General features: G+C 50.3%; 1 protein-coding gene across 1 annotated transcript in view; it reads right to left on the bottom strand.

Annotated features, from left to right (window-relative positions):
- Positions 1 to 25896, bottom strand: part of ITPR3 (inositol 1,4,5-trisphosphate receptor type 3) — an 83575-nt gene that overhangs the window by 46974 nt on the left and 10705 nt on the right. The window contains exons 2-9 of the mRNA XM_048826478.2: positions 19978 to 20048; positions 7782 to 7903; positions 4050 to 4136; positions 2867 to 3025; positions 2134 to 2232; positions 1876 to 1959; positions 1241 to 1387; positions 368 to 463 (exon numbers count right to left, since the gene is read on the bottom strand). Of these exons, the coding sequence (XP_048682435.1) occupies positions 368 to 463; positions 1241 to 1387; positions 1876 to 1959; positions 2134 to 2232; positions 2867 to 3025; positions 4050 to 4136; positions 7782 to 7903; positions 19978 to 20048 (865 nt within the window). The remainder of the gene's footprint in view (positions 1 to 367; positions 464 to 1240; positions 1388 to 1875; positions 1960 to 2133; positions 2233 to 2866; positions 3026 to 4049; positions 4137 to 7781; positions 7904 to 19977; positions 20049 to 25896) is intronic.

Raw genomic sequence — 25896 nt, 5'->3', positions numbered from 1 at the left:
TTTTTGCTGGGCATATTCTAGCATGGCAAATGGGCAAACAGCAATGTTGTTCATGGCCCCAGGCCCAAGTCTTGGCGTCTCTGCCTCCTATAAGCAAGGAGGAACTGGAAGGGAGCTGCAGACCCTCCCATCAGCACGGGCAAGGAGCCTCCCAGGCAAAAGATTCTCAAAGCTCCCTATAAACTAGATTAAGGTCAGTTTCCGCCCCAAGGAAAATATGCAGGGCCCCCATGCAGAATGTGGCCCTGCGGAGAGCAGTCGCTGCTCTGCATTACAGGCAAGATTGCAGCCCCTTTGCAAGGGATGGCAAGACCTCGATGGCAGCAGGAGCTGGCCGTCTCCATCCAGCCCCCTCTGCCGCTCTTACCTCTGCGGCCAGGTAGTTCCCAGTGGCGAGATGCTTGAAGCGGTACAGGCCGTTCCAGTGCCCGGCTCCACCTCGGCAGGGATCGTGATGGACCACCTGAAAGGCATGCGGGGAGAGAAAGGAGGATCCAGGGTTAGGGTGCTAGCCTGGGACCTGGGAGACCATGCTGAATTCCCTGCTCCACTACAGACCTTGGGAAGTCACTTAGCCTCTCTGTGCCTCAGTTCCCCGCCTGTAAAATGGGGATAACCGCCCTGCCCTGCCTTGCAGGGGCGCTGTGAGGGGAAATGCATGAAAGGGAGCGAGGTGCTCAGAGCCTAAGTACCTAGAATAGCTCTGAGGTGGGTCAGGTGCGGTGGATGTGTCGGGGACACCCCAGGGCGGACATGGCTTCCAGCAGGCAACAGGAACAATTTGAACCCTCTAGGAGGTCACGGAGTACATCCCGGGCTCTGCTCTGGGCCTATTGTTAGCTCTGTGCAGCGATTAACCGCCCCTTTTCAGTGGGCAGTGCTGCAGCCACCGGGCTATGGCTGCGTTGCTAAGGGGCAGCGTTTGACGAGCAGCCCAGGCAGAGTGTCTAGGCCCGAAACGTACAGAAACAGCCATTCAGTCTGTCAAAGCATCCACTACGAAAGCATGAACTCAGCAAACCACAGAGTCACCTGTCAGACTCCAGCCTGATGCTACCCCGGCGTGGGTCACCAGCAGGGATGGAAGCTGGGACCGTCTGCACCAAAAAACACACCCCTCTCCTCTACCACCTGAGCTGCCATCAGCTGTCTGCAGTAGTAGGCTGTTATCCTCTGTGCACACCAGCCACTAGAGAGCGCCGACACGCTCTTCTGCAACCGTGCTACCCCTGGTGCTCACCTCGACTTCCCACAGTGCATTGGAGCTGGTGGCAGATGTGGCAGATTGCCTCAGGGTGGTGCGGAGGAAGACGTGGATTTTGGCCTTGTACTCGTCGCAGGTGAGAAACTTCTCCTGCTCGGCATGGAACAGCCTCACCACATCCCCCTGCCAACCAGGGACACAGAGAGGAGATTACGAGGGAGGTACCCACAAGACACACGCACAGGGATGGCACCTTTCGATCTGCCGGTTCCGTGGACACCCCTTCCCTAAGCTTCAGAGACAATACATGCACTCATGGGCCAATCAAGCTCAACCGCCTTTGGGCAGGGCTGTCGTCCTGCAGAGAGTCTTTGGGATTCAGGCAGCCATACCGGTGGCATGCTCAGCAGGGCAATTGCATCCAGACGCCCTACTGCCCCTTACCATTTCCTCCCCCCACTTCACTAGGTGGCGTGATGGGTGAAAGTGCAGGTTTTTCTTCTTGAAGGAGCAGAGCTTCTGTACCCTGTGTTGGTACAGACTGGCAAAGAAAATTCAGATTGATAGTCACAGGGGCTGGGCTGTCTCTCCCGCCGTGTTTGTACAGCGCCTAGCACAACGGAATCCCTATCCAGCAGCTCTGGCATGAAGAACGGATGCTTGTTCATTACCCCTTTCAGCACTTCCTCCATGTGGTCCCGGAACTGCATGAACAGGTTGATTTTCCAGCTGGTGTTGCAATTGACTGAGTTCACCTGGGAAAAAAGACAGAGAGATCGAGATGCTAGTGACGGGCCTGAAACAAAACAGATTGGTTCCAAACAAGTGCTAAAGAAGTTCAGATCCAGACATGAGCATCGTGACTACTAGCCCTCCCACAGAATCCCTACAGTGGACTCGAACCCTTCCCTCCTCCCTGTTCTTGGTACCTCTTTGCAGCCGGCGTTGTCGGCAAGCTCGTAGTTGCTGGCATGCAGTGGCTGCCCGGCGTTCACAGGGTTCAGGATCACTTTGTCTCCCACGACTACCTGGGGAGGAGAATTAGAGAGAGGGGGGTGAGAGCATGAACATGGGGACTCTGCAGAGGGATGAGCCCTGGGCACGCTGCCTGCATGTCTCTTTCGTGGTTGCTGATGTGGAAGTCTTGCCCCTGAGCATGGTCCTGCCGCCCTCAGGATCCTCCACCAGCCCCCATCACCTTTATTCTGAGAGCCTCTCTCTACTCACTGGGATCTGCAACCAGGATGCAGAAAAGAGACTCTCCCTATCTGGGAATGCGCCATCAGCATTGTTGCACGAACAGGCTGGCCTTTGGGGGGGCGGGCTGAGAAACAGGGTGTGTCCCCTCTGCCCCACCCTCATCTGCTTGAGAGTGACAGTTGAGCCCCTGAATCCTAGAGGACACTGAATTGCTCCACTACCCCCCAATCCATCCTGTAGTGGACCTGAGCTGAAGCAGCAGGAGGGAGCATGGCCTAGTGGTCAGGGCTGGAGACCAGGAGTCAGGACTCCTGGATTCTATCCCTGGCTCTGCCACTCACCTTGGGCAGGCCACTTAACCCTCACTGCCTCAGTTTCCCCAGCTGCCACACTGATCACCGAGGACGACCCCCCAACCCCGGAGCCCTCCCACCTCGGTTTCCGCCTCCCCACCATACTCACATTATCCCCGTTGCTCCTCAGTTTCCAGAAGGGCTGGATGAAGAGCCAGGAGCCCTCGTTGCCCATCGCATCCAGCGTCACCCTCATGGCGTTCTTCTCCAGCAGGGCGGGGAGACGTTTGTTCACTGTCAGGTACTTGTTACTCTTCATGTGGAGAAGCTGGAAAGCCAAACACAGTGGCATCCCCAGTCCCCTCTACGGCACCTTAGCCCAGGCGGGGAATTAGGGAGCCCCTGCATGGTGACGCGAGGAAGCACAGGCTGGGAGCGAGAGAGACTCACAGAAGCCTCCTCCTTTCTATCCACTATTGCAGAGCCCTGTCTCTTCTCCACCACAAGGGACACTGCACGAGGAAGGCCTGGTCTGCCCACACTGCCTTTGGCTTTTGCCTGGTCCTCCAGCCTGGCTTGCTGCCTTGGTTCTGTGCATCACCCCAAGGCCCAAGTTACGGGGTGGCCCGAGGCTTTCAGGTCTCATGGAGCTGAGTAGTTGTACGCCAAAATCTAACCTGCCAGCAGCAGCCCTCAAACAAAGGTAACTGCCAGGTGACAAACAATCACAGGGTCCCATGGGTGCAGGGCCAAGGCTGTACGCCAAAGCAAGTGTTTTACTTGCCTGCTAATACTCGCCTGCACCCTCACTTCCTGCACAAGCAGACCGGGCTGGGCTGCTGTTACAGAAGCCATAGCACTGCATAGGGCCCCCTGCGTTCCAAGGGGTGCGTTTCCAGCTGCCCCTTCAATGGAGCCCACCGATGGGTGAGAATTTACTCCAGTGCTATGTCACATCCTGGTGCGCCCATCCGCTAACCCACAGCCTGCAGGGTCTTAGCAATTCACCACCAGCCACCCAAACCCCTTCACATCGAACAGGCAGAAAGCTGTCCAGTCTCTGGCTGGGAATGGACCAGTCTTTAGCTACACCCCAGCTGGGGACTGAATCTGGATACTGATGGTTTACTGGGTCTACACTGCAATGAAACACCCTCCATTAGCTATTGCCTAGATGCTCCTACTAAAACGAACTCTTGAGTTCACAGGAGAAGCAATCAGGCAGCTGTGTAGGTTGCTTCAGACCCTATCCCTGGACATCCAGGGAGGAGATAAGAGGCCATGCCGCGAGCTATAGCCCAGAGCTGCCGGCGATGCTGAGCCCAAGGGAGGGGAGTGCTCGCGGCCCATACCTGGATGACGCTGCCGTACTTCACCACGTCCCCGTGCACCTTCTTATTCTCCGTATCGTTCTGCTTCTGCTCCATCTGCGCCGCATGCTGTCCGCAAAACACAGAGCAGGGCCCGGTGAGCTGCAGCCACCTCCCGTTGGGGCGCGTGGGGGAGGAACACGGGGTAACGAGGGAAGCTTCACGCCAGCCACAGGGGGAGGCCAGGCTTGCGATCTACTTCTGGATCCCCTCCCCCTCGATGGCCACGGGCAAGCTCCCAGGCTTGGGGCCACGTTTCATAAAGCGGCCTGGGATTTGGGCTGCCTCGGTGTCTGGGTGCTCGACCTGAGACAACTCGGAGTGGCCAGAGCAGCTCTGCTTGAAGGCGGTGGGAGCCGTGGGTGCTCAGCAGCTCTGAGAATCAGGGCCTAGGGGACTCCAACTGGACACCCAGAAACCGATGCACCCCAAATCAGAGGGCGCCTTGGAAAAAAGTGGGCCCCAGTCTTCTGGGCAGGTTGGCTCCAGGTCTTACTGTGAACATGAAAACAAGGGAGCGCGTGCCTTTGCACGGGACTGCGCAAACTGCCTCCATTTGAAACCCTGCTGGTGCTGGGAGGCCCCAGGATTCAGGAGGTCCCCAGCAGTTACCAGGGCCAGCTCTCCTCGAAACACTGGCAGTTACTGCACACAGGAGGCTGCATGTTCTGACTCGCTAGCTGGAGATGGCCCCGTAGTAACCAGGAAGCTGGGAGAAAGATGCTGGAGTGGCCATCTGCCCGCTCTGAGATGCCCTGGAATAGGCCAGCCAGACTGTCTCCCCAAAACCACATGCGTTATCCATGCCTCTTCGTGGTGTGTTGAACAGGAAAGTTACTGTTGAATATATGGAGCGAGGAATGAATTCTCCGTCAGGGCATATTTATATGGGGAGTATTGGGGTCCGACTACATCAGCAGCGTCTCTCCTGGATTGAATGCCAGGCTGTCAAATTGTCCAGCCCAGGGCAGCTTACAGGACCTATGTATGCCCTAGGGCTACCAGTTAGCCAAGATTGTTCTAGCAGAGGCTATGCTTACAGCCGGTGGTTTGAGGAGTGAAAGGTCCCTAACTTATGGCTATGAAGTCTATGCAGATGACTCACAGCCAATGTCCATAAAGTTCTCGGTAGCCGGGGATTGCTACAGGGTGATTTTGCGGGTGGTTCACTGGGTTCAAGACACACTCCACTGAATTCTTGCAACTGCAGCAGGGTAAGGGGGATGGGAGAACCCGTGCCTTTCCCATCTACTCTTCTATTCCTAAACCAGATTGCACAACACCGGTCAGCCCAGCGAGTCTCCACCTTCTCCCCGGGTCACTCAGGAGAGAGGGGAAATGAATGTTGGTGAGATTGCTGTTCACATCGGTATCCTCCTGGCAAAGGACAGGAAGGAAGCTGGGGGAAGGGGAAAAGGAGCCCCAAGCTGCTGAGAATGGAACAGACAGAAGATCCAGGGCTGGAAACCTCCCTTGCCATGAGTCAGTCCCTTAAAAGCAAAAGTTGAAAACAATTACCCAAGCAGGCAGGGCCACAACTGCAAATTGGCCTTGGCAGACGCTGCTGCTTTCAGGCCGCTTCACTGACAATTAAAAGCTCTTTAAAACATTGCTGCTATTTTTCTTTAATTAATCCCTAATCCCTCGGAATCTCTGGATAAACATTTGCCTCTGTTGCCACTCCAGCGATGGGGGAGTGGGAGCCTGAGCATGCCCGGTTTGGACGGGACCCCGGGGCTCAGCAGAAACCAGGGCTGCAAAAAGGAACTGTAAGGAAAATAAGCAGATGTCCACACCCAGCAGCCCCCAGGGTGGATTTACAGGCAGCTTGGAAAAGAGCAACCCATTGAAACGGGTCCAGGGATGCAAGAAAGAGAAAAAGTACAACCCATTGCACCAGGGCTGCTTCTGAGAGCTCATTGTCTGCGGCACCGTGTGGCACGAAATCCAATCCCCCCCCCCCCATGAATCCCAGGCTGTTCAGATCTGGGGGTCTGGCTCCAGTGTGTCTCAAATGGACAGAGCTCCCAGGCGGGAAAGGAGTTCGATGCTCCCAGCGGGTTTCTTACAAACTATTTGTCCTTGTCACAAAACCACCAGGTGAGACTGAAGCCTGGTCAACGCTAGACAATGAGGTCCATTTAACAATGTTGGTCAGGGGTGTGAAAAATCCACCCCCCAAGCAGCGTGGTTAAACCGACCTAAATACCTGTGTAGGTAGCGCTAAATTGCTGGAAGAATTCTTCCATCAACCTAGCTACTGCCCCTCGGGGAGGAAGATTAGCTACGCCGACGGGGTGGTAGGGTCTACACTCAAGCGCTGCAGAGGCGTAGCTGTGCTGCTGGAGTGTTTTAAGTGTGGGCGAGCCCTGACAGCCGCTTCTTGGGGGCTATCCGTAGGGAGGTGACAAGTCTTCACTGAGGAGCAGCTGCTGTGGGGAGGGAGATAGTGGGACTGGAATAGCAGGGAGCTGCAGGGCAGGATGCAGGGAGCATCCGCACAGCTGCAGAAGGGAAATCATGCATAGCACCTGTCTGCGCCTCACATCTCTCGTTGCGACTAGCAAAGTGAGACGCTTATAAATATTAAATTCCTCAAAAACCTCCACAAAAAGAGACACAAAAGGCCCCTACATCTGGCAACTAAACTTAGCACATTTCAGACCGCTGCAGACAGAACACCAGGCCTGGATTTCCGCTCTTTATTTCTGGGCTGCTACTATTTCAGGAAATTATTTCCTCTGGTTGAAAGATGGTTTAAACCTAGCTGGGGACTTGGATAAATACAACCTTGAATGCCAGCTCTGTCCTGGGATCTACAAGGGGCTTCAACCTGGAGCCAGTGTGGGTAGTACATTGCATAAAACTCCTTCCTAGTCCAGGGATACCTACTGGCTTACAAATATAGGTGTAGATTTTAATATGGTGTACACACACGTTATGCTGGGAGGGCAGAAGGGGCGGAGCACGAAGTTGTGTAAGTTCTTTGGTACTAAATGAGATCAGGACTCAAATCAGAAACATTTAACAGAGGACATGACACACACACACACAGTCTGCCAGTGCTCTGACTATATTCAGTTGCAAATTTGCTTCCATTAACAGCAAGCATATCTGTTGATATTAGAAGTTGTTCTCTAACCCACGCAGGAAAAGAGAGGGTGCCTGTACACGAGGTAATGTTATCAGCACAGATGGGGCAGAATATAGCAATCATCTCTTGATGCCTTCAAATCAAGAGTGGATGCCTTTCTGGAAGATGCACTTTAGTGAAACGCAAGGTATTGGGTTCAATACAGGGGTAACTGGGTGAAATTCTCTGGCCTGCGTTACACAGGAGGTCAGACTAGATGATCTAATGGTCCCTTCTGGTCCTAAAAAAATCTTTTAATCCTCCTTACAAATGTACACAGTCATTTAAGACAACTGGCAACAGTTAGTGCGGGCCTTATCCAAAGTGAAAAGCAGTCTGACTTCTGTGGGCTTTGGATCAGTCCTATTTGCAGTATTTCCCAGGTTGCTTAGATCCTAATAGAGTGGGGGCAACCTTATGCATCTCAGAGAGCACTGCTATATTTCAAGGGCAGCCCCTGCCAGCCATGGACTGCATTAAGTGGATCTGCCGTCACTAAGGTTCTCTCAATGGTTCGGCCACCCACTGCGAGGATTGTGGCCTGGAATTTCACCGGCACTCACTGGCCGAGCTCGCCTCACCTGGAGTTTCTGCAGCAGTACCAGATCAGCAATCTTGTCCTTGTCCTGCTTGGTTTGCTTGGCCTTCCAGTACTGCTTCTGGGCAGAGTAGCGGTTCATGGGACATACTTTGAAGAGACAGTCTAGAATGACAGAAGGCCAAAGGGTTACAGTGTATCGCTCTAGGGACATGCTCAGGTCAGTCAGTGGCATACCCCCTATAGGAACCTGCGTCTGTGGCTGGGCAGTGTGGGAATAAGGCTAGTCACGTTCAAAGCCTGTAGGGACACTGTCCCCATTTCAGGACTGCTGAGCGAAGACCCTGATCTTGCAAGGAGTTAAGGGCACTCCATTCCATTTCCGGAGGCCACACCCTCAGCTGGTGAAAGCCAGTGGGACGGTGGCAATTTACACCAGCTGAGTATCTGGTGTATTGTATCTATTGTATCTCAGCTTCAAATCTGGTAAGTATAGAGGAGAGGTCCTCAACCAGGGCTACGCGTAGCCCTGGAGGTACACAGAAGTCTTCCAGGGGTACGTCAACTCATCTACAGATTTGCCTAGTTTTACAACAGGCTACATAAAAAGCACTAGCGAAGCCAGTACAAACTAAAATTTCATACGGGCAGTGACTTGTTTATACTGCTCTGTATACTACACACTGCAATGGAAGTACAATATTTATATTCCAACTGATTTATTTTACAATGATGTGGTAAAAATAAGAAAGTCAGCAATTTTTCAGTACTAGTGGCTGTGTCACTTTTGTATTTTCATGTCCAAATTTCGAAGAAAGTAGATGTTAAATGAGGTGAAACATGGGGATACGCAAGACAAATCAGACTCCCAAAAAGGATACAGTCCTCTGGAAAGGTTGAGAGTCACTGGCGAGATGACTCAGTGGTTTAACCTGCTCCCCGACTTTCAGATCTATTTGCTCTCAACAGAAATTACTACACAAACTGGTAAGATTTTCAACCTGGGTGTTCTGCAGTGATAGTCCAGGTACATGCTGTGACAGATATGGCAATTTCCTGCATTTCCTTGGGGAGACCTTACTGAATTAAGTTTAACTCTCTTTGGGGTATATTGAATTAAATGCAAAGTTTCTGTATTAACATGGGCTGGGATTGTAGGTAACCTCTCTAGGGTGGAGATGTAATGTGAGGCCTGAGAGTTCAAAGGACTATATTGAAAGTGTGCAAGACAAGAATGGACTTTTGGGACAATAACTGTTAAGTGGATTTCCTGGGGAATATCTCAGGGGAGGTGAATGCAAATTCCCCTACTCTGGTTATACCCAAAACCTGCCTTTGGAAGGGACACCCTGAGAACAGGGTCATTGTCTGCTGACTGATCTTGTCTCCAGAACCAGGTAAAGACCCAAGCTGTATAAAGAAATGGCTGAACTGCCCCACCTGGTTCTGGTACTGATTCTGAGACAGTTATGAATCCATAACCATGGGGAAAACTCAGTTGTGGGGTTTGAAGGACTGACACCGACTGGAGCCTAAGGTTGGAACTGGGGTGACCTCTGCTAAGCTTATTAGCATGTATGCAGCTTCTTTTATTGTTTTTAATACGTTTTTTCTGTGATGCTTTCACCTTAAGAATAAATGTGCTTGCTTAGCAAGAGCTGTGTGGTAACTTATAACTGTAGGCAATGCACTGGGAAAGCAAAGTGCAGATGCAGGGCCTTTTAGCCAGTCTGGCTTGCTAAGGATATCACAGAATAGGCAGGGAACTGCGCAGCCTGGAACAACCACGGTCAGGAGGGAGGGAGACACAGGTCTCTACCTAAGAGAGGTGACAGGTGGGAGATGAAACCTTTAAGCTGGTGCCCTTGGTGGACCATGGAGGGGGAACACAGGTTCGGTTTCCCTAAAACTTTGACACTTGCCTCAAACAGGTCACTGTGCACATACGTACCTATCTGCACACAGTTACTACCTCTTCTGACTGTGCCAAAAACATGGTCTGCACACATGCTGAGCCAAGTCAAACACCAAAGACGAGATTGTGATGTCGTTTACAGCAGTGCAATCTAGCTTAACTCCTTTCTATTATGTGGAGTCACGCAGAATTTACCCTGGTGAAACCGACAGCAGAATCCAGCCCAAAGATTTAGAGGTGCGGCCCCTTAACGAAGACCATATGTGAAATGTTCTAAACAATTGGGTTCTTTCCCTCTGTTGTATTTGGAATAAAGTACAAGAGAAACTGGCAGTAAAACCAGAAAAAACACAGTTAAGACGATCAAGTCAACTGTTCTCTGAATTCACCAGGAAATCCCACAGGATTCTGAGTGACTGAGCATTCGCTCCATGAAATGCAGCTTCAAAGTGCATCATCTCTCTTTGGCTGGGTATACCATGCAGGAAGGACACCCAGACACAGAAGCTGTGGGAGTTTTTTACTCCTTTAGCAGTTGTCAAAGTGTGACAAAGTCATGTAACACGCTGGCTTAGTGTAAGTGCAATATTGCTCTCTAGTGAATACTCATAGAGAGGATAATAGACTTACTATTGGTACCAGTAGCTATGAAAATGTCTTTAAGTTCATTGGGTAAAGGCCTGTGTTTCGGGAGCCAAAGTTCAAGGGGTCTGACCCTCGCTCCCCAAATGTGTGAATTATCTGACAACATTAGATAGATAGATCCCAAGAGAGGTGTGATCGTTCCATTACAGCCTCCCCACTCCGCTATGCTGTTCAGTGTTGAGAGGTGTTTTTGTGAGGGAAGGGACCATGCAATGATCCAGACACCCTATTCGTGATTTGTGAATTGAAAAAGCAAGGTCATACCCCTGGAAAACAGCCTCAGAGACTGCATTTTTGATCTGGATCAGAAGGGGCTGGAGGAGGAAGAGATCACAGGCCTCAATCTTCCTTGTTGCTCCTGAAATAGCAGCCCAGAAACTTCAGACAGAAGAAGAAAAATCATTTTCCATCCTTGGCTCCCGTCCTGAGTTGCTGGTGAGCATGTATTGATTTACCTGGGAGCGACAAACGAACAGGCACAGGGCACAGTTCTCTGTGCCTCTGGAGGGAAGCCAGGTTTCAGGTCTCATTTCACAGGTCTGTTTGCTTATGGCATATCCCACGCCAAGGAGCCCTTGTGATGCTGTACCACTAGAATGGGACTCCAGGGTGGCTCTATCCTGCCCTCATGATGGCTACTGGGTTTAAGACTGGCCCCAAATACCACCCTAGGGGAGATGGCCAGGGAATCTCTGAGTCCAGATCAAAGGGCTGTGTTGCCACCTCCTACACGGACCTGGAGTTATATTGATGGTATCCTACATTCCCCCACAATGTGTTGGTTTTAACAGGGTTACTGAGAGAAAGACTCTGTAAGCCCGCACCGGCTTCTATCCAAGGATTTCAGAGCACTTTCATTACTTCGTTAATGAGGTTGCAAAGGAGCCTGATGAGATAGGCACCGAGACAGTACGGCTATTAAGAGATGGATCCAAATCAAAGCCCTGGATCCAAACTGCTCCTCAACCTCAGGGGATTTGCAATCAAGAACTGAGCATTAGACCTGGCCGAGAACATTTCTGCAAAATGGTTTTGTGTCAAAAAATGCCAATTTACCGAGACCAAAACTATTCGCCAAACTGTCAGTACTTCCCAAGCAGTCAAAAAAAATCCAATTTTCCAGTGGAAAACAGGTTTATGTTTTGAAATTAAACCTAATTAGACTAAAAAAACTTTTAAAAAGAAAAAAAAAAAGAGGTCAAAATAGGAACAAACATTTTGATTGACCCAGAACAAACAAACAAGTTTTTCGGTTTGTGACTATTTGAGATTTCAACTTTCCATCCCGATTTGAGATGGGCAAAACTCTTGAAAATATTCCCAGGCCAGGAAAACTATTTCCCACCCAGCTCTCCTGAACATGGCAGCTCATGCCCATCTTAGTATTATCCCCATTTTGCAGACAGGGACACCAAAGCAGAGAGATACAGTGACTTGCGCACTATCATGCAGAAACCAGAAAGCCTGTAGCAAAGGCAGGATTTGAAGTCTAGTGTTTGACTCCCAGCCCTGTGATCTAACCACTGTTCCACCCACCAACCCACTGGGAGCGAAGAGTTAATGGTGGCAGGCTGGGGGAAGCTCTTAGCCAGCATTATGTTAGTTTCACCACTGCCCTCCACTGCACTCCTTAGAGCAAACCCAGGGCAGCTCACACGTGCTCTCAAGTAGATCATGGCAGGGGTTAAACTGAACTGAATTTAAACACCTGGAGAAACCCCCTGCGGAGCAGGAACCAGAATCTTCCAGTCCAAAGGTTGAGCACAGGAGCGAATACATTGCTGAAATTTTTCAGGCCTTGCCAATCCAGCGAGGTGCTGAGCCCCTGCAGGATGCTGAGTGTGCATAGCACCTGACAGGCGGCACCCAGCACCGGGCAGAATCATGCCCCACATGTCCTTGTTCCATATACTCACACGCAGCAATTACGCTGTCTGTTACACCCCACACAAAAGTCCATTAAAAAAAAAAAACACACACACACAGACACACTGTCATCTGCCCAACACCGTGGAGGAGTTAAACACCTGGTTTGCTTTCTCCCAACATGCCTCAACGTGGGGCTGTGCCTCTGACAGGAGCCTCGGGGGGGAGGGGAGGGGGGAACCACAAAAAAGCAAGCAAACAGGACTCAGAAGGATGTGTTGCCCTGGCCAGCCCAGACACTACACAGCTGAACTCTGCCTTTCTAGCCTCGGGGCAGCTGGAGGGAGAGACTCCCACGATATTTTTCAAACCATCGGCCGGATTCTCACTTGCATGACAGCCCCTTTAGGCCACTCTGGCAGCAGCAAGGAGTCTTAAAGGGGGCTGAAGCACCTCCCCGAGAATCCCCATGTGCTGTAAGGGCTCTATGCCAGCACTGCACCCCAACACAGGGCTTGGATCAGTGCATGGCCGGAATGCACTGCTTTATGGCTACTCGCCGCTTCCTGGGGCCCATATGGGAAGCAGGGCATCATTTAGAGCAGCGGTTCTCAGCCTTTCCAGGCTACTGTACCCTTGCAGGAGTCTGATTTGTCTTGCGTACCCCCAACTTTCACCTCACTTCAAAACTATTTGCTTACAAAATCAGACATAAGAATACAAAAGTGTCACACCCACTAGTACTGAAACATTGCTGACTTTCTCATGTTTACCATATAATTATACAATAAATCGATTGGAATATAAATATTGTACTTACATTTCAGCGTATAGTATATAGAGCCGTATAAACAAGTCATTGTATGAAATTTTAGTTTGTACTAACTTTGTAAGTGCTTTTTATGTAGCCTGTTGTAAAACTAGGCAAATGCCTGGGATGAATTGATGTACCCCCTGGAAGGCCTCTGTGTACCCCCACGTGTACATGCACCACTGGTTCAGAATCACTGAGTTAGAGCAGCCCTGAGGTTATTCTAACTCACACCAGGTAGGGCCCTGCACAGCCACAGAAGGCAGAGAAAGCAAAGAGGGCTTAAAGTCACCTTAAGCCCCCCTTTGTCCCTTGCCCAAGAGTGACAATGGAGTAACACACAATCAGGATCATTGTTTGTTTTTTTCCCCCTCCTCCTTCACAGTGAAATGTATTTACAACAGATCAAAAGGGACTGCTACTTTCCTAGCCATTATAACAAGGGGCTGAACACTACAGTCTGATTCGCTGTGGAGTAGAAAAGGGCTGGGCCAGAACTGAACCTTCAAAGTCTGGAGGAGTTTGGATCCAGGGTTTTGATCCACGCCCATCTCTATGGAGTGAGATTCTCCTGGCTGTTAGGACAAGGAACCATGACTCCTTAACTGCTTGCACAGGTTTCACCATGATCATCTTAGGCTGCTCCCATCCAAGTCAAAGACAAGAGTACCACTGGCATCAGGAGAGCAGGATGGTGCCCTGGGGCTGCAAAAAGCTTGCAGGCTTTTGCTCTGAGTGTCAAATGCATGCCACCCCAGGATGGCAAAGCAGAACCACACACTTGCAAGGTCTATTCCACCTTGAAAGCTCACCAAAGTCACAGGACACAAGATTTTTTTTGGGGGGGGGGGAAGAGGGGGGAGGAGGAGGAGGAGGAGCTTTTGTCCCCATTACACATCTTTCCATGCCCAAAGCATAACTGCTCACTTTTACTCTGGGTCCAAGCAAGGGAAACTAAGTAAGGACCAGAGTAAAACCTGCATGTGAGAACACAGAGAGAGAGAGAGAGAGAGAGAAAAAGTGAATGTGTGTGTCCCGGATCACGCTCAATCAACCCAAACACACAAAATGGCAGCTGCCCTGCAGCAGAAAGCAATGCCGATCACTTTCTATTTCAACTGGATACAAGTAGAAACTCCTACAGCAACATGTAATGATAGCTGTGGAACTCACTGCTATAAGATACTATTAAAGCAAACAGCTAAGATTTGAAAGAAGATTAGGCACACAGCAGGGTGTGAGAAACAGCCCTGGAAGTTACCGTAGCAAGGATAAAAGAGACGCAAATAACAACGACAATCATCATCAAGAATATAACCTGCAGCTGGGGAAATTTTTTCTCCCGCTGGGACACTGTGGTATTGCTCCATATCTGCATTGCTTGCAGTGTACACGATGCTGTGGAAAGAGTGCCTGGTGTATTCTGCATCTGGACTACACCATCTAATCAAATTAAAACAGAAGCTCCTTGGAGTAGGGACTGCTGCTTCCTTTATATTTTGCACAGCACCAAGCGCCCTAGGTGCATGCCATAAACACTAATAATGCCCAAGGAGGTGTATTATGGGGGAGGCATGTTTATACCTTCCTCACATGCATTTGGTTCGGTTTTTGAGCCATCCCAGTACTGCCCTCTGGCAGCCTCAGGGGTTAGCAGGGGGTGACAGGGGGTGCACAATTTCCCCAGACATGGGCAAAATGAGAAATGTTTGCATTAATTATCATTAGTAGGTAGTGGTGTTGTAGCCATGTCGAGACAAGGTGGGTGAGGTAATAGCTTTTATTGGACCAACTTCTGATGGTGAAAGAGACGAACTTTTGAGCTACACAGAGCTCTTCTTCAGGTCTGGGAAAGGTTCGGAGAGTGTCACAGCTAAATACAAGATCAAACAGATAGTTAAGTGTAAAAGTAGTTAGCACATATTCTATTCTAAAGGTCCCTTCAAGGTGAAGTGGCCGGTTAACACCCCTGCAGTCATAGGACAAAAAGAGGGGGTTAGTGGGTTGTTGTAATAAGCCCTAAATCCTGTGTCTTCATTCAGACCTTGATTTTCAGTGTCTAGCAAAGTTACGAATTTAAGCTCCCAGGCTCGTCTTTTGAAAGTGTCGTGCAGGTTTCCTTTGAGGATGACTGAGAGGTCAGATATAGAGTGATCACTTTGTGAAAAGTCTTCACCCACAGGTAATACGGTGTTTTTGTCTTTCCTGTAGGAGTTCATTCAAGAGCGTATTGATGGTTTGGTTTCACCCACATAGTGGTGGGCATTGATCATTGTATCATGTTTGCAGGTTTTGCACCTGTTGCTCTGGTAGGGTCTGGTGCCGCTTTGAGTTGGTGTGTCCTGGTCTGTGGGGAGCTTGCTTCAGATAATGAGCTTAGAGAGGTTGGGGGGAGGGTTTTTTTTTTGAAGGCCAGAAGAGGGGGTTCAGGAAAGATTTTTTCAGGATGGGGTCCCCATCAAGTTTGAGCTGTAGTCATTTGATGATAATCCATATGGGTTCCAGTGTGCGGTGGTAAGTGACAACGAGGGGTGTGCAGTCAGAGGGGGGTTTATTTCTGTATTGAAGCAGGTTCTCTCAGGGTATTTGGGTGGCCCATTCCATGATGTGATCTACTTTTCTGGCAGAGAGTCCTTGTTTGGCGAAGGCGGTTTTAAGTGTGTTAAGATGCATATCCCAGACTTTCTCTTTGGAGCATGTTCTGTGGTCTCTGAGTGCCTGGCTGTAGATAACGGCTTTCTTGGTGTGCTTGGGGCAGTTACTGGATCTGGGAAGGTAGGTGTGCTGATCCAGGGTCTCTTGCATATTGTTGTCTGGAGGGTTCCATTGCTGACATTGATCATGGTGTCGAGGAAGTTGATGCTAGCGTGGGAGTGTTCCAGAGAGAGTTTAATAAATGGATGGTGGTTGTTGAAGTTGTGGTGGAAATCTAGGAGGGCGTTTAAGTCGTCTGTCCAGAAGATGAAAATATCACTGGTGTCTCTCAGGTATGTCATTGGTTTGGTGGTGCATTTGTCAAGAAATTCTTCTTCAAGGTGGCCCATGAAGATGTTGGCATACTGGGGGAGCCGTCCTAGTACGTTGTTCCTGTGGTTTGGACAACGTGTTTGCTGTTGAAGGTAAAACTGTTATGGGTGAGGGTGAAATGGATGAGTGTGGTGATGTGTTTGGGGTGGATATCTGAGGGTTGTCCATTGTGTTGTAAATATTTGGGGCAGGGAGCTATGCTGTCATTGTGAGGGACGTTGGTGGATAGGGAAGTGACATCCGTGGGAGGTTGTTAATGTTGTGGAGTTTGTGGAAGAAGTCTGTTGTGCTGTGGAGGAAGCTGGCCCTTTGTGCACTGAGTGGTTTGAGGATGGTTTCTAGGAGTCCCGATATTTCTTCAGTAAGTGCCGTGGCCAGCTATGATGGATCTGCCTGGGTTCCCCTGTATCTTGGGAAGCACGTAGAAGGTCCCGGTGGTGGTTTAATGGGGAATGAGTTGGTAGGTCTTGGAGTTGTTTGGGGAAGGATTTGATGATATCCTTAAATTCCTGGGTAGATTGTGGTGTGGGGTTGTCTTTGAATTCTTTACAGTAAGTGGTGTCAGAGAGTTGTCAGTAGGCCTCGTTTATGTAGTTATTACAGTGGAGGACTATGATGGTGCCCCCTTTGTCTGCTGGGTTGATCGTTATCTGGTGGTTAGATTTCAGGGCCTGTATAGCTGGCCTCTCGGCAGTGGAGAGACTATGCCGGATGCGATGTTTGTTAAGGACTTCACTTTTTTTTTCCTAAGCAGTCAGTCAATCAGTGTAATGAACAAGACTGTGGTTTCATCCGCTCTGTGGCGTCAAGTCAGACAATTCTTTTTTCTCGTGATTACCAGTGGGGATGTGGCAATTGTGAGTGGCGTCGGCACTCTTGTGAAAGAATTCTTTGAGGCGGAGTTGGCGGAAGGATTCTTCCAGTTCTCCACCTGTTAGCAAGGTCTCAGGTTCTGTGGTGCGGCAGAAGTTCAGCCCCTGAGAGAGTACAGCTACCTTCAGCTCCAGTTAGGGGCAGTCTGGATAAACTGGTGATGTTTGAGTGTCGTGCCGTTAATTATTATTTAACATTTATACTGCGGTCGCACCTGGAGTTCTCCACCAAATCGAGGCCCCGCTGCACTAGGCACTGTACATACAGGTCGTAACGGGACCACATCTTCCAAGCCCAACGCGAGCATCTGCAAGACCTCCTGGCTGTCCTCCTTCAAACCCCTCTTCTCTGCTGTAATGCCTCCAATCAGCTTGGCAATGGGGGCGCTGTGACCTCTGCCTTCGCTGCTCCTTGTGCTTCCTCCGTCGGTCCGTCTGCATCTACTTGTCATCTCTTGCTTGGTTCTTAGATTGGAAGCTTTTGGGGGCAGGGCCTCTCATTTTTGTTCCGTGTCTGTACAGCACCGAGCACAAAGGGGTCCTGGGCCATGACTGGGGCCCCTAGGAACTACCCTACAGGACAAGCAATAGCGTCTGCTTCTGTGTGAGAGGGAAGGCAGCCCCGGAAAGCCGAATTCCTTCAAGAGCAATATGGCTGAGCTTGTGGTGCCTTGAAGGCCAGGTCCGAGGAGAGAGTCGCAGATCCCAGGGGCTGAGAATCCCTGCTCACTCGCCTTGTCACCTCTCCTTACACCAGAGAGAGCAGCGGAGCTGTGACCCAAAGGAGTGAAGAGGAAGAGAGAGTCCATTGCTCTCCTCAGCACACAGGCTCAGGGGCTGGAAGAACTGGGTAAGAGACCTGACTCTTGACCCAAGTCCCAAGCCTGAGAGGAGCTGGCAGCTGAGGGTGCTCAGTGGGCCTCACCAGATTGGACACGGAAGGGCTAGAAATGGAAGGTGTGCAGGAAAGAGAGAGGAAAGTTCTGGCTTCACTAGCCCATTTCCACAAGCCAGGAGCCGCCCTGCCCCTCACTAGATTCATCGCCTTTTCCATTTGGATCAGGACTCCAGAAAGCCAGCTCAACAAGGGAACTCTGCAGCAGCTGTGTCTCGCTGAGAATGGGAAATAACGACGGAGGCTCGCACCAGGATGGGGTGGGGCGGCTGGAGCATGACAGCCGAGGATGGATGGGGATTTAATGCATCTCCCTAAATCCTGCCTGCCTCATCAAAGAGCAGCTTAATCTCTGCCTGGGAGGTGCAGCGAAGCAAAGCAAGCACTAGGCCTCTGGCACAGTTAGTTCCTAGAGCCAAAAACCCTGCCACAGCCCAGATGCTTGTTGCCGTCTCTGCATCCCTCCCAGTCACACATCCCTTCCCACTCCCAAGGTTTTTGCTCCACCAGCAGCCAGGATACACTAACTCAGGCACAGCAAGAAACATGCCTCAGAATATCAGGTCGACCTTCAGAGAGGAAGGATAGTCTGTGGTGAAGGCACTGGAGTGGTACTCAAGAGACTGGATTCAATTGCTCGCTCTGCCTCAGACTCCGCGGGCCTCGCTTCCCCACAGGGCTAATAATCATTCCGTCATCTGTCCGGTCTATTCAGATTGCAAGCTTTCAAGCTCTTTAGGCGGAGACTGTCTCTCACCTTGCACAATGGAGCCCTGACCTCGGGGTTGGTGCTATTGTAGTAGAAACAAAAACCATCATCTCTCGCCTTTAAGCAACCGGATCTGGGGAGGGGTACGAATTCTCCTGCTTGTTCACAGCGAAGCCCAGGCACTGTGAGAGTCAGTTTCTCCAAGTCATAAAGCCAGTGGCCACTGGAGGAATCAAGAACAATATTCTGGCCTCCGATGGTTAAGAAAGATGAATTCAAACTGGAAGAGGTGCAGAGAAGGGCCACCAGGATGATCTGAGGAATGGAAAACCTACCTTCTGAGATGAGATGCAAAGAGCTTGGCTTGTTTAGAAGTCTGAGGGGAGATATGATTGCTTTCTATAAATACATCAGAGGGATAAATACCAGGGAGGGAGAGGAGTTATTTAAGTTAAGCTCCAATGTGGACACAAGAACAAATGGATACAAACTGGCCATCAACAAGTTCAGGCTTGAAATTAGCGGAAGGTTTCTAACAATCAGAGCAGTGACATTCTGGAACAACCTTCCAAGGGGAGCAGCGGGGCAAAAAACCTAACTGGCTTTAAGACTGAGCTTGATACTTTTATGGAGGGGATGGCACGATGACGCTGCCTATGATGGCATGTAGCCGACCTGTGACTGCTAGCAGCAAATATCTCCAATGGCCGGTGATGGGACACCAGATGAGGAGGGCTCTGAGTTACTACAGAGAATTCTTTTTCTCATGTATCTGCCTGGTAGGTCTTGCCCACAGGCTCAGGCTCCAACTGATCACCATATTTGGAGTCAGGAAGGAATTTTCTCCCGGGTCAGACTGGCAGAGACCCTGGGGGGGTTTTGCCTTCCTCTACAGCATGCGGAACGGGTCACTTGCAGGTTTAAACTACTATAAATGGCAGATTCTCTGTTATTTGAAGTCTTTCGTTTAAATCATGATTTGAGGACTTCAGTAACTCAGCCAGAGGTCTATTACGAGTGGGCAGGCGAGGTTCTGAGGTCTGTGATGTGTGGGAGATCAGACTAGACAATCACGATGGTCCCTTCTGGCCTTAAAGTCTGAGAGTCTAAGAAGCCAGAAAGGCTACAATGGTGCAGGATGATTATTTCCCAGCTTGACAGCCCTGGAGACTGACAACTCTGTCAATCCAGAGCATGTGTGGCAGCAGGGCAAGCTTCCCCCACAATGGTGCACAAATGGCATTCCACCCTAACGCAGAGAGGGGCTAAGGATCTACAGGGCATTCAGTCCTTGGCCTCTCTGCTCAGGCTGCCAAGACTGGCACCAGTTAACACAGAGGAGATGGGGCAGGTTTGAGATACTGACGCCCATACGACTGCTATAATAGAAGAGTGCAAGCTGGGGCCCACATTCTGAAGCAGAAGGTAGCGTGCCCCAGTAGTAGGCTTCATAAGGAACACAACAGTAGCTGCTTCCCAGGCACCACGTGGCCTCTTACCCCGGAACTTCTTGGGTGGATTATCCAGATCGCCAGCTGCCGGCTCCACCACACACCGATCATCCACCAGCCTGGAAAACAAGCAAGCAAACAACATTTCAGAGACAACGACATTACAGCCCATACTTCAGCGCGCTCAGCGGCCTCGCCACAAACCACAGAGCTGCCAAAGAAGCTGTGCTATTGTCACATGTTTCAGGTCTAAACGTCGCTAACGTTACACAATGCTGGACCCACAAGACGACTTCCTGTGTTGTCGACCTAGATATCTGGACTCCATAAATACCTATCACCATAGCAGTTAGGTCCTCAATCAACTTCTACTGGTCAGGATCCTCCACCCTGTATAACCTCCTGGGATTTTCACCATCCAGCGTTATGGGCTGCACGCTTGCCCATCTCTCAGTCCCCTAGGATGAACCACTGCAGATATGCATTGCTGGCAAAGCTTCTGATGTTCTCTATTGAGAATGCCCCCACTAGAACGCTTCTGCACCTTATTTACCAATCCAGGCGAAAATCTCACATATAAATCCTGAAGGTGCTACTGAAGGGGAATCCTGTACTTAGCTTGGAGATACTCCAAGTATGGCACCGAAATAGGTGGCTGAGTAAACAGCCATCCTGCCTCCTGGAACACCTAGGATTCCCGGCAGTATTTTGGAGCTTCTGCTTCTAACCCCAGCATAACTCGGTGGACAAAAAAAAAAAAAAAAATGAACCAACTGTACAAGAGGGATAGCATGAGACACAAAGATGAGCTCCAGACTGGAGCTTTCCCAAAAGTTTGGGACTGTTTGGATCCAGGGCTTTGCCCTGGGCCTCTCTGTAAAACACATCCAGTTAAGTGAACTGTTTTGAAGGGAGTTTTGAGCTCAGTTCTCATCTTCTCCAAACCAGTTCAACCATCCCCTTGTTTTAGCCTGCACTGCTCTGGCCCTTTGTATGTAATTATTCCGCCCTGATATGAGAATTCAGGATCACATAACTTGGTAGGCAAGCGTCCTGTCTTATTAAATGTGCAACTCCATGCTCCTTGGGCCTTGCAACTCTAAGTGTTACAGCCCCCTTTTCTTCATGCTTTCGGTGGGTCCTCCAAGAGCCACCGCTCATCTTATTTCTAAGCGAATGATCTGATATTATTACTGGGAAAAAGCATGCAATGGCAATACTGTTATGCAGTGGGGCTGGAAAAATTTTTATAGTGAGGGTCCTGAGAGCCATTGAACCAAACTGCAAACCCTGTACATAATGGAAACCACTTCAAGCCAAGGGGTGCGGCAGCCGCCCCAGTTCCAGGACCTGTGCTGTTGTGGATGAATAGTTGATACTAAGAACTAGGGAATCACACACTTCGGTGCTTCTGTCAGCTAAGCTCACTGAACTCAACAGGGCCTCTCATCCTTCCATTTTCTTCATCAGGTCGCTGTGTGTCACGCCCCCCCTTCCATCCCTCTCTATTTCAGGGACCCCAATACCACCTCCCTCATGCCCAGGTCTCTGCATGTCCCCCATTCTCCCCTCACACTGGGGGCTCTGGGTGTGTCCCCTCAGTTTTAGGGGCATATGTAAAAACATAAGTAGTTAAACTTGTATAATTTCTAAAGTGTTGAAATAAGTCTTTTCTTTCTGGCTGGGAGATCAGTCATTCAGGATGTCAATATTTAAAACTCCATTTAGATAATGGGCAGAGATGAAATGAGGGTATTATGCAGGAAGCTATTAATGGATAACATCAGCTGATGCTTTGATCTATAGACAATTACAGACCTCATTAAAGATGATAGGTCTGCTACCCAAATGCCTGGGGCTCCATGTTCCCCCTATTTCCTTCTTTGGGGCTTTTCTGATTTTCAAGAAAATCCACAGGGTTCTGCCCTTTGATGCCTAGAACTTTCCCTGACATTTTGGCATTGATTGGATATGGTGCTCAGAAGTTATTTTGCTCCAGACAGACAGAGAAATGCCATCATGTTGAGTGTAGGACTTCACTTCACCAAACAGACCAAAGCCAGACCTCCCTCCCCATGATACCTGATCCAAAACATGCCCAGATTTTGTTCTGCCAAACAAAATAACTTGACAGACGAGGGCTTGCAAAAGCAAAGCCGCACCCTGTTTTGCCCACCTCTCATCTGAGTGTTACTCAACTGCTGCTCCACATGCCTCATCCTATCCGCACATACCACCTTGTAGGCGTCAGGATCTCCCCCAGGCCCTGCAAGGACCAGGCATAACTGGGGAACAAGCTCCTCCAGTGAGGCAAGCCATACCTGCTATTCTACTTCATCTTTCCATCCCGGCCATTTAGAAGAGATACGCTGAGGGAAACTGCATGCTCTGGTAAGCACTTGTCTGCCAAAGGGGAACATAAGAACGGCCAGACTGGGTCAGACGAATGGTCCATCTAGCCCAGTATCCTGTCTTGTGACAGTGGCCAATGCCAGGTGCTGTACAGATAATGAACAGAACAGGGCAATCATTGAGTGATCCACCCCGTTGTCCACACCTAGCTTCTGGCAAAGAGAGGCTAGAGATGCTCAGAGTATGGGGTTGCATCTCTGCCCATCCTCCTTAATTGTCATCGATGGACCTATCCTCCATGAACATATCTAGTTCTATTTTTAGCCCTGTTATAGTTTTGGCCTTCACAACATCCCCTGGCAAGGAGTTCCACAGGTTGACTGTGCATTGTGTGAAGAAGCACTTCCTAGCATTTGTTTTAAACCTGTCTATTAATTTCATTGGGTGACCCCTTGTTCTTGTGTTGTGTGTGGGAGTAAATAACACTTCTTTATTCACTTTCTCCACCCCATTAATGATTGTGTGGACCTCTCTCATACCCCCCCTTAGTTGTCTCTTCCAAGCTGAAAAGTCCCAGTCTTTTTAAATCTCTTCTCATATGGAAGCCGTCCCGTACCTCTAATCATTTTTGTTGCCCTTCTCTGTACACCTTTTTCAATTCTAATATATCTTTTTTTGCGATGGGGCAACCAGATCTGCATGCAGGGTTCAGGGTGTGAGTATACCATGGATCTATAAAGAGGCATTATGATATTCTCTGTCTTATCTATCCCTTTCCCAACAGTTCTTGACACTGTTAGCTTTTTTGATTGCCGCTGCAAACGGAGCAGATGTTTGCAGAGATATCAGAGGCCCCTGCCTGCCGCAGGCTGCTAAAGACAATGGGGCTGAATTCAGCCCGCGGACAAATCGTGGAGTGGCTGGAGGAAGGCAGATGGGATGCAGACTCCAAGGGATCCGAGATCAACCAATGGGCCTTCATCAGCCCTCATGCACAGAGCGGGAACGGAGGCAGAGAGAGACCAAACAATTTACCCAGCATTACCCAGGCATTTGTGGCAGAGCTGGGAACCGAACAGGATCTCGTGAGTCCTGGGCCAATGCCTTAACCACACCACCACCCTTCCTCACGGGATCGTGCCACCTGGTTGCACCAAAGTAATCTCACAAGTGGTTTTGCCACGAGCCTGGAGCAGGACACGACACCTCAGAGGATTGACAATGGCATCCAGGGACTCAGAGGTCTCTGGTTCCAATCAGACACTAACTGGCTTGCCCAGGCCGAGGACTGCACTGAGCCACACAGACTACGCTCCTCTCTCCTCCCCTTGAGGCTGCTGCTCCGGCTCAGCATGGAGACACCTCAGGGGGGCTGTAGAATGAAGCTTCGGCTGCCATTGCCCGAGCTGAACTTGGTCTGGGCATAAAGAGACTCCGTTCCCACCCCCGCTAAATTCTGTCCTCAGTACACGACCATGGGCCAGCCCCCTCTCTGCAGTAACCCCACTGCAATCAAGGGGATTATGCCACGGAGCAGTGCAGCCCAATTTAATGTTGGCAGGTAGAATACAAGGAGGGAAAGCTTCCCAGAGCTCTGCCTTTCGGGGCAACCCAGGTTAGCACCACCCACCAACTCCGCAAGCACAGCTCAAGCCTTACAGCTCACTTCCCCGAGCTCAGACACCCCCAGCCCACCTCTGAAATAGCCATGAGCCGGAAAACCACTGGCAGCATTCATATCCGAGCTCCTGGGTACAAAGTGAACGCACCGAGCAGGGCTTGGGCCTGCGCTTATGCACAGACATTCCCCGGTGTCTCCAAGCAAGCTGGATATTCGGTTTGCAGAGAACTTCCCTCTTCCCCCGCGCTTGAACTGCTCTCCACCAACAGCGCTCTGGCTGTGGGGAAAATGCCTTTCGATTGCTCCATCCCGAGGAATTTGGACTCTGCTCTAACTCAGGGGGAGCCAGGAGACCCCCAACGAGAGGAAAATGCCACGGCGTCCTTGAAATAGGCGGCATGGGCAAGCGGAGACCAGAGAGGTGATTAAAAAGAGAGAAAGCCAGGAAGCCGATCTCAGTCACATTGGTATCAATCCAGAAGCCACTCTGGATTGACACCCGTGTGTCTCAGCAGTCAGAATCTTACCCAAGTCTTTACCAACACCTCCTTCAAGTGACCTCTCCCTCCCCCTTCCCTATTTGCTGGAAGTCTGGGTCAGGGAAATGGCTACTTCCTGTTTAATTCTCTCAGATGTCTTTTAAAGCTATTGCAACAGAAGCTCTCAGGTGCATCAGAGATCAGTACAGCACCTGGCAAAACGGGGGCCTAAATTAATAAATAAAGTTCCGTCTGCCACCCTGATTCTGCCTGGCCCTCTCCCCATTCTCACCCAGCTACTCAGCAGCAGGTTTGAGGAGAACGACCCTCCAGCAGTTGAGTTTATTGGGAATTGGTCACACGTAGCTCTGTCCAGTAACCTCTGCCAGGACGTGGGTTACAGGCAGATCCTATGAACTGGGAGCCTGACACGAAGTCCATGGAATCCACGAAGAAGACTCCCAGGGACTACACTAGGCTTTGGAGGAGAGGACGTGGGATCGGGTGGGCATTGTACTGAACCAATGCAATGTCTGTAAACCAATGCTGCACCGCAAGGAGGACGATTGTGCTGCTGGAGTTGTAAATGACGTCAGAAGTGCATTCAGCCGTGGTCAACTCCCGGGCTACCTTCATAAGGCTTGTGAGCCCCGGAGGTTTTCTTCAGGCACCAGCTCCTGGAGTCATGGGATAATACAAGACTCTCAGCTTTCACTTAAAAAGAAAGGCAAGTCCCTAGCCCTCTGGTTGCAGAGAAAAGCTTAAAGGCTCAAAAAACCAGAAAGTAAATAGCCCTTCCCCTCCACCCAATGTATATGATTTTCAAATCTCATGATCTTAAGTCCATTTCACGACAGAGGGTGGGGAGGGAAGCTGACTCATGATGTTTGAGCACATGAAGTTGCCAATAGCGTGGATGGGAAGGAGACTGGACAACAGGGACACTTTCCCCAAGGCCAGCATACTGTCTGCACCGCGCTGCTAGAAGCAAGCATGTGCTGCTGGAGTCTGACCTGGCATCAGAAGAGCGTGGCAATGCTGGAATCTCAAAGGGGTGGGGGTAGGCACAGGCCCGAAAGGGAGGGGAAAGAAGGGAACAGAGAGGAAGGGGGAGCCAGATACAGAGAAATGGGGCAGAGAGGGAAGCTTCATTTTGCACAGCACGCACAGAAGCGGCGGAAGTGCAATGCCTCAAACAGGCCCGACTTCAGGGCTTGGGGGTTTTATTACCCAAGGGGGCGGTTTTCTCAAACAAACTTTGACTGCAGTCAAATGGCAGCAGTTAGACTGCAAGCAAATTAGGGGGGTTTCCCCCCTTATCTGTAGCCCAGGCTTCCTATGTGTACACACTTCCTCTAAAGCAGTCTCCCCTCCTGCCTTGCCGTTCCCCAGCTGTGGCACTAGGAGGAAAGGGCAAGTAGCAAGAGATACACGAGACGGGAGAGTGCCCGTACTCCGCCCGCCCAGCTGGCTACATGCACACTGGGAACGCAGGTATGCAGCACACGCAGAGCC

Source organism: Caretta caretta, chromosome 21 (genome assembly GCF_965140235.1).
Source record: "Caretta caretta isolate rCarCar2 chromosome 21, rCarCar1.hap1, whole genome shotgun sequence".
Classification (NCBI taxonomy): Eukaryota; Metazoa; Chordata; order Testudines; family Cheloniidae; genus Caretta; species Caretta caretta.
Note: the sequence above shows the minus strand (reverse complement) of the source record. Positions and strands in the feature narration are given on the sequence as shown.